At 46.9% G+C, this 9564-nt stretch overlaps 1 protein-coding gene across 1 annotated transcript; it reads left to right on the forward strand.

Moving 5' to 3' along the window:
- Nucleotides 1-732: 732 nt before the first annotated feature.
- Nucleotides 733-9153, forward strand: LOC121581625 (zinc finger FYVE domain-containing protein 9-like; the record flags this gene model as incomplete). Its single annotated transcript, XM_045220724.1, has 7 exons — nt 733-879; nt 1309-1391; nt 5796-5900; nt 8054-8204; nt 8393-8473; nt 8754-8919; nt 9060-9153. Coding segments are annotated over exons 1-7 (792 nt in total), but the record flags the coding sequence as incomplete, so codon positions are not given.
- Nucleotides 9154-9564: the final 411 nt, after the last annotated feature.

The raw sequence follows: 9564 nt of genomic DNA on the forward strand, positions 1-9564 counted from the left end.
TTCACTCCTTAAAGACCATTGAAGCTGTGATCTCTGTATTCACTCCTTAAAGACCATTGAAGCTGTGAGCTCTGTATTCACTCATTAAAGACCATTGAAGCTGTGAGCTCTGTATTCACTCCTTAATTGCTAAATACATTTTTTTTTTTTATATATATTTTCTCCCCAATTTCATGATATCCAATTGGTAGTTATAATCTTGTCTCATTGCTGCAACTCCCCAATGGACTCGAGAGAGGCGAAGGTCAAGAGCCATGCGTCCTCCGAAACATGACCTGCCAAGCCGCACTGCTTCTTGACACAAAGCTCGCTTAACCCGGAAGCCAGCCGCACCAATGTGTCGGAGGAAACACCGTCCAACTGACGACCGACGTCAGCTTGCAGGCGCCCGGGCCCGCCACAAGGAGTCGCTAGAGCACGATGAGCCAAGGAAATTCCTCCGGCCAAACCCTTCCCTATCCCGGACGACGCCGGGCCAATTGTGCGCCGCCCCATGGGGCTCCTGGTCACGGCCGGCTGGGACACAGCCACAGACTGCGATGCAGTGCCTTAGACCGCTGCGCCACAAATAAAAGGTGTTTTAACACTCAAACTCTCCCCCCTTTCCCTTTTCCTCTCCTCCTTCTTTTAACCAATGTTCTTCTCTTCCTCCAGGTAACGTCCTGACCCACCTGGGCCACTCGTTCTTCACCCAGAGTTTCTTGGCAGCAGGGGAGCACGGAGGGTTCCTCTACGTCTCCCCGTCCTTCCAGGCCCTCCAGGACCTGATGCTCCCCAACCCCCCCTACCTGTTTGGGGTGTTGCTGCAGAAGTGGGAGACCCCCTGGGCCAAGGCGTTCCCCATCAGGCTCATGCTGCGGCTGGGCGCCGAGTACAGATGTGAGTACGGAGGGGTGGGTTGGTTTGGGTTAGCTTTGGGTATGGCTGGGTTGGGTATGGTTGGGTTGGGTTGGGTTGGGTATGGCTGGGTTGGGTTGGGTATGGCTGGGCTGGGTTGGGTATGGCTGGGTTAGGTATGGCTGGGTTGGGTTGGGTATGGCTGGGTTAGGTATGGCTGGGTTGGGTTGGGTTGAGTATGGTTGGGTTGGATATGGCTGGGTTGGGTTGGGTTGAGTATGGTTGGGTTGGGTATGGCTGGGTTAGGTATGGCTGGGTTGGGTTGGGTATGGCTGGGTTGCATTTAGTTTAGATTGTATTATATTTTTTTGGGCTGGGCACAATTTGTAATGTACTGGCAACTCTGATGTGATTGTTCCGTTTCTAAATGTTTTCCGTTTCATGCCTGAACCTGGTGGTTGTATGTTTTAGTCTACCCCTGCCCTCTCTTCAGTGTGCGGTTCAGAAAACCCCTGTTTGGAGAGGCTGGTCACACCATCATGACACTGCTAGTGGTAAGAATCACAGCTTCACTTCTACAGTATTACTCATTCAGTCACCACGTACAGATCTGGGACCAGGCAAACAGAGTTTAAATAGTCTGGTCACCACGTACAGATCTGGGACCAGGCAAACAGAGTTTAAATAGTCTGGTCACCACGTACAGATCTGGGACCAGGCAAACCGTTTTTAAATAGTCTGGTCACCACGTACAGATCTGGGACCAGGCAAACAGAGTTTAAATAGTACCAGGCAAACAGAGTTTAAATAGTCTGGTCATCACGTACAGATCTGGGACCAGGCAAACAGAGTTTAAATAGTCTGGTCACCACGTACAGATCTGGGACCAGGCTAACAGAGTTTTTAATGTAATATAATGTTATTACTTTACTCTACAGGACTTCTGTAACTACCAGTACACGTTGACCATGGTTAGGGCTGTGGCGGTTATTGTCATGCAAAAGACTGCCGGTCTCACGGTAATTGACCGTTAATTACCATAAACACGTTTTGCATCTCCAGGCCTCCAGGCATACAGGCCTCCAGGCCTCCAGGCATACAGGCATACAGGCATACAGGCCTCCAGGCCTCCAGGCCTCCAGGCATACAGGCATACAGGCATACAGGCATACAGGCATACAGGCCTCCAGGCATACAGGCCTCCAGGCATACAGGCCTCCAGGCATACAGGCCTCCAGGCATACAGGCATACAGGCCTCCAGGCATACAGGCCTCCAGGCATACAGGCCTCCAGGCCTCCAGGCATACAGGCCTCCAGGCGCACAGCAGGCCTCCAGGCCTCCAGGCAGCAGCCTCCAGGCATCGGCCTCCATGCATACAGGCCTCCAGGCCTCCAGGCATACAGGCCTCCATGCATACAGGCCTCCAGGCCTCCAGGCCTCCAGGCATACAGGCATACAGGCCTCCAGGCCTCCAGGCCTCCATGCATACAGGCCTCCAGGCCTCCAGGCATACAGGCCTCCAGGCCTCCAGGCATACAGGCCTCCAGGCATACAGGCCTCCAGGCATACAGGCCTCCAGGCCTCCAGGCCTCCAGGCATACAAGCCGCTGATGTGCACATTTGGAACATCTACATTTAAAAAAAGTATAATACATTAATTGAATGTACACCATCACAATAAACAATGCAAATAGTCCGGGTAGCCATTTGATTAGCTGTTCAGGAGTCTTATGGTTTGGGGGGTAGAAGCTGTTGAGAAGTCTTTTGGACCTAGACTTGGCGCTCCGGTACCGCTTGCCGTGCCGTAGCAGAGAGAACAGTCTATGACTAGGGTGGCTGGAGTCTTTGACAATTTTTAGAGCCTTCCTCTGACACCGCCTGGTATAGAGGCGGCAGGTAGCTTAGTGGTTAAGAGCGATGTGCCAGTAACCGAAAGGTCGCTGGTTCTAATCCCCGAGCCGACTAGGTGAAAAATCTGTCGATGTGCCCTTGAGCAAGGCACTTAACCCTAATTGCTCCTGTAAGTGGCTCTGGATAAGAGCGTCTGCTAAATGACTAAAATGTAAATGTAAAGGTCCTGGATGGCAGGAAGGTTGGCCCCACTGATGTACTGGCCATAGTGGTCCTGGATGGCAGGAAGGTTGGCCCCACTGATGTACTGGCCATAGTGGTCCTGGATGGCAGGAAGGTTGGCCCCACTGATGTACTGGCCATAGTGGTCCTGGATGGCAGGAAGGTTGGCCCCACTGATGTACTGGCCATAGTGGTCCTGGATGGCAGGAAGGTTGGCCCCAGTGATGGACTGGCCATAGTGGTCCTGGATGGCAGGAAGGTTGGCCCCAGTGATGTACTGGCCATAGTGGTCCTGGATGGCAGGAAGGTTGGCCCCAGTGATGGACTGGCCTAGTGGTCCTGGATGGCAGGAAGGTTGGTTCAGTGATGTACTGGCCATAGTGGTCCTGGATGGCAGGGAAGGTTGGCCCCACTGATGTACTGGCACATAGTGGTCCTGGATGGCAGGAAGGTTGGCCCCAGTGATGGACTGGCCATAGTGGTCCTGGATGGCAGGAAGGTTGGCCCCAGTGATGTACTGGCCATAGTGAGTGTCAATTGCAGTAGAATCCTGCTCTGGTGCCTTCTGCCTACAACAAAATCTCTTGCATAGTTTGTTTTGTTTCGGTATGTTGCATTGAAAGTGGCTAGTATCGCGTTGATTCGATCCCAGTTGCCCCAGTAAAGGGAAACGTTGATAGTGTTAACAGGGAGAACTCTAGAGAGTTGAGTGAATTTCAATCTCATGCTTCTTTCTGTTGGCTGATATTTCTTCTGCGCCCAGTTTAGAGGGAACGTTGACGGTTTTATAGCGGAGAATGTGCTTAATATGAGCTGCTGATAAATACATAGAAGAACACTTATTTCACTCCACACATCAACCACTGTTTGAGGAGCACGCTCACGCTGCCCGACAGGAGATATTCTACCCAGTACTCTGTATGCCATGGGCTCTCCAACCCTGTTCCTCCAGCTACCCAGTACTCTGTATGCCATGGGCTCTCCAACCCTGTTCCTCCAGCTACCCAGTACTCTGTATGCCATGGGCTCTCCAACCCTGTTCCTGCAGCTACCCAGTACTCTGTATGCCATGGGCTCTCCAACCCTGTTCCCCCAGCTACCCAGTACTCTGTATGCCATGGGCTCTCTAACCCCTGTTCCTCCAGCTACCCAGTACTCTGTATGCCATGGGCTCTCCAACCCTGTTCCTCCAGCTACCCAGTACTCTGTATGCCATGGGCTCTCCAACCCTATTCCTCCAGCTACCCAGTACTCTGTATGCCATGGGCTCTCCAACCCTGTTCCTCCAGCTACCCAGTACTCTGTATGCCATGGGCTCTCCAACCTGTTCCTCCAGCTACCCAGTACTCTGTATGCCATGGGCTCTCCAACCCTGTTCCTGCAGCTACCCAGTACTCTGTATGCCATGGGCTCTCCAACCCTGTTCCTCCAGCTACCCAGTACTCTGTATGCCATGGGCTCTCCAACCCTGTTCCTCCAGCTACCCAGTACTCTGTATGCCATGGGCTCTCCAACCCTGTTCCTCCAGCTACCCAGTGCTTAATTTGGGAAACCAAGTGAAATCTGTTCGGGAACATGGATAGTAACATGTTTTCAGAACGAAACATATTTCACTAAACTGTTGACAGGCCCTCTGCGTGCTCGAGAAAGGAATAAAGGAGAGAGAGTAGAGAGAGGAGATGGAAATGCATGGTGGTGAGATATTCTGTATAGCTAAAGGTAATGTCATCCAATTAATTATGAAAATATAAAAATAATCCCTATTACTAGGCTATTCAAATACAAATTCACTATAATTGTAGGCTAAACTGTAAGCCGCCCTGCACAATAAATGAACCAACAGCGTCACCTAGGCCTATACGTTCTCTCCCAGACTCGTGGATAGAAATTCTGGAGTGTAGCTTAAGGTGCTAACCAGTCCATCCAGTATGCATAATAATACAGTCCACACTCAAAGGCGATTACTCAAATGTTTTTAATTTTGGAGTATATTCTAGACCAATTATGTACGAAAGACATCTTAAACCAGTGTTTTTCTGCCGTGCGTAATATGTGGTAGGTTATGTATTATATAAAGGCACAATCATACTTTTAAATCTTATTTAAAAAATTTTTAGCTTGGGCTCATAAGCCTATGAATATGCATATGGGTGTTTTGCATTAATCATCACCTTAGAAAGCGCTGTTCATTTCGTTGTTAGGCTTTTGAAACGACATCTACAATGACCATGTTTTACACTCAGTTTCAACCTGCTGTTTAACTTATTTTTCTTCAAATTGATGGATTTTAAAAGCAGATACTGTTTTGATAAGTGTTTTGATGTGATTTTTTTTGATTGCATTTGCATTCATGTCAGAATGGTTAGAGGGAGAATAGAGCCCTGAGTTCCTACATTCGGACCTTATTGGTTGTTAGTGAGTTGGGTTCTACCAACGCATGTCCAGAGTCCATAAGAGGAGATCACCGTGACTCAACGGTCACGTGGAATTTTACTGTGTTCATGATTGCCGGTGTGACGATAATGGTAATATGGTCACTGCAACAGCCCTACCCATGGTGATTATTATTATTTGACCCGGCTGGTCACCTATGAACATCTTGAAAAACCATCTGGCCTTAATGGCCATGTACTGTTATAATCTCCCCCCGGCACAGCCAGAAGGGGACTGGCCACCCCTCAGAGCCTGGTTCCTCTCTAGGTTTCTGTCTTTCTAGGGAGTTTTTCCTAGCCACCGTGCTTCTACATCTGCATTGCTTGCTGTTTGTGGTTTTAGTCTGGGTTTCTGTATAAGCACTTTGTGACATCTGCTGATGTAAAAAGGGCTTTATAAATACATTTGATTGGTTGATTAAAGGGTCTATAAAATGTAATGTACCTACAGGACTTCCGTAATTACCAGTACACGTTGCCCGTGGTGAAGGGCCTGGTGGTGGACATGGAGACGAGGAAGACCTGCATCAAGATCCCCGGCAACCGATACGACGAGGTGAGGCTCTCAACCAATCATATTGCTTCCTAGCGAGGGGTTCTGCCAATCACTAGGTCACCACGGTCCCAAACCAGAGACAACCAACCCTATGTAGTAGTCGTCCTGGAATCCACACTGAATATCGTTCCGTTTCACTTCACTGATTCGGGTCTGGACCTGCCTTCAGTGATACTGGTTTAGTATAACCAAGATGTTCTGTGTGGTACAGAAGACTTACTCCCTGTAAGGTTTGGAAATGTTTATCTGCTTGGCTACTGTCACCCTAACAGATGGGAACCCAGTGATTGGACCGTTTGACAACAGACAGTATGAGAGCTTTCACACAGTCGGTGACTAAAACGCTCCAGATTCTCACTTTTTTATTTCTGCCATGTGAACGACAGGAGAAATGAGGAAGTCAGTCAGTCACATAGACCAAGATAACCAGGATTTCTCCATTATTGTATTTTCCCGATCTACCTCATCAAAATGTTTCATTTAAAAGAACTGGAACTGATTTGTGGAAACTTCAACCATAAGGATTATGTTACCACATTGGTGTACTGAACAGATAACTTTTGTCACAACTAGTGGCCTCCTGATCACAACTCTTCAGGGGCCGGGTTTCCAAAAGCTGTCGTTAAATCTACGAGCTGTTTCCCAAAACCATAGTTATTAACGTTTGCACTTGAAAACACTCGATCTAACGCCTACCTTAAGTCGCTCCTGGATGAGAGCGGTCTGTTGAATGATGTAAACAGAATCACATGGTTTATCAGTCTCTCTGTGACATCCGATAACTTCAGAGCAAAGGGTGACTACAAATATAAAGGTTGCCTGTGTCTTTTGCAATTGTTACAAACAAGAGACGTATATATAAAAATATGCTTCAAATGAAAACCGTGATGACTGCATCAAAATATAAACAGTAGGCTATAGGCCAATTTCAATCATATTGAAATTAAATTGAGTGTAGGTTTAACTGAATGACAACAGAGACCGAATCCACTACCATTAAAAATACCTGCTATGCTGATGGGGTAGCATTATGACACTACTATATAAACACCTGCTATATGATGGGGTAACATTATGACACTACTATATAAACACCTGCTATATGATGGGGTAACATTATGACACTACTATATAAACACCTGCTATAAGTGATGGGGGTAACATTATGACACTACTATATAAACACCTGCTATATGATGGGGGTAGCATTATGACACTACTATATAAACACCTGCTATATGATGGGGTAGCATTATGACACTACTATATAAACACCTGCTATATGATGGGGTAGCATTATGACACTACTATATAAACACCTGCTATATGATGGGGTAGCATTATGACACTACTATATAAACACCTGCTATATGATGGGGTAACATTATGACACTACTATATAAACACCTGCTATAAGGATGGGGTAGCATTATGCACACTACTATATAAACACCTGCTATATGATGGGGTAACATTATGACACTACTATATAAACACCTGCTATATGATGGGGTAACATTATGACACTACTATATAAACACCTGCTATATGATGAGGTAACTTTTATAATCACTATTATATACAGCGCATTCGGAAAGTATTCAGACCCCTTGACTTTTTCCACATTTTGTTACGTTACAGCCTTATTCTAAAATTGATCAAAAATAAATATATATATATATATATTGCGTCAATCTACACACAATACCCCATAATGACAAAGCAAAAACAGGTTTTTAAAAACTGAAATCACATTTACATAAGTATTCAGACCCTTTACTCAGTACTTTGTTGAAGCACCTTTGGCAGCGATTACAGCCTCGAGTCTTATTGGGTATGATGCTACAAGCTTGGCACACCTGTATTTGGGGAGTTTCTCCCATCCTTCTCTGCAGATCCTCTCAAGCTCTGTCAGGTTGGATGGGGAGCATCGCTGCACAGCTATTTTCAGGTCTCTCCAGAGATGTTAGATCGGGTTCAAGTCCGGACTCTGGCTCTGTTACCAGCATTATAAACCAGGCCCAGGACTGTTGAAGTTACAGATTGGACCTTTAATGACACAACCACATTGTCTGCCCCAGCTGATGAAGGCTATTACCAAGTTATGAACAGACTATTACCCGGCTATGAACAAGTCTTTATATTCCCTGCAGCTGATGAAGGCCATGAACAAGTCCAATGAACACGTCCTGGCCATGGGGGCGTGTTTTAACGAGCAGGCCGACTCCCACCTGGTGTGTGTTCAGAACGACGACGGAAACTACCAGACCCAGGCCATCAGCATCCACCACCAACCACGCAGAGGTAGACACACACACACACACACACACACACACACCACACACACCACACACACACACACAACGTGGGGAGTCAAGTCATAGTCTGTCGACTGGACTAACAAAACCATGGATGGAATCGCAGCCCTTCAGATAGCTTACAATTGAATTTCTTTGTGATTAAATTCAATATTTCAAGTTTATTTCTTCCAGTGACCGGCGCCTGCTTCTTTGTGTTCAGTGGTTCTCTGAAGGCAGCCTCTGGATACTTGGCCAAGACCAGCATTGTGGAAGGTAACATCAACAATATCTCCAAATTAGAGACTGCATTTCAATTGAACTTTATTTATCGCCTCTGATTTGTTGCCATAGGACTACAGAGCTGATTCAAAATATCAACCAATCATCAAACTTTGATTATTTGAATCCGCTGTTTAGTGCTAGGGCAAAAAAACAAAACGTGCACCCAGCGGGGGCCCCAGGACAGAGTTTGGGAAACCCTGTGTTAGGTAGTCTGCTGTCTACAGGTGTGTACGGTGTGATATATACACACACATCTGTTGTTCCCCTGTAGATGGTGTGATGGTGCAGATCACAGCAGAGACCATGGATGCTCTACGGCAAGCCCTCAGGGACATGAAGGACTTTAGTATCACCTGTGGCCGGGCAGACCAGCAGGACACCCAGGAACATGTTCACATACAGTGGATAGATGACGATCGCAACTTTTTCAATAAGGGGTGAGGAAATGAATGATGAAAGGACGAGGAAGGGAAACCTCTAAACTCCTTCACTCCCTCCCTTAATACCCATCTATGAAAGATGTTTAGAAGACATTTAAAGTAGGTGTATTATTTAAAACTCCCCCCCCCCCGGCGAGGGCATTCTGCGTGGCGCTGTGCCCGCACCTCAAACTGCTGAAGGACGATGGCATGGCTAAACTGGGCCTACGGGTCACCCTCGAGTCTGACCAGGTACGGACTCGGGTCATCACGGTCTGGCCACACCAGAAATTATTTGAATGGCAAATCAGAAATGGTTTTTAAAATCAGAAAATGTGCAGGGGCAGACATTGACCAGAAATTATCCCTGGCATTTCAAACACACCAGCCCGTTTTTTTCCTCAATGGCGTCCCGCACTGGCCATTTTCTTTTCTTGAGGCCTCATTATTAGCCAGATAATGATCATTTTTGCGAAAGAAAACAAGTTAGACAGGCCCACTGGGCTAAAAATGGACCAGTCCATCTGGCATTTGGCTGAAATGCCAGTCCGCCCATGCAAATGTGTAATTTTAGAATTAAGCTCAAAGTAAATTTAAAATCAGGTGTGTCAGTCAGTGCTAGGCTAAAACAAACAAGAATGGACTGAGAAACACTGAATTAGA

Source organism: Coregonus clupeaformis, unplaced genomic scaffold (genome assembly GCF_020615455.1).
Source record: "Coregonus clupeaformis isolate EN_2021a unplaced genomic scaffold, ASM2061545v1 scaf5262, whole genome shotgun sequence".
Lineage (NCBI taxonomy): Eukaryota > Metazoa > Chordata > Actinopteri > Salmoniformes > Salmonidae > Coregonus > Coregonus clupeaformis.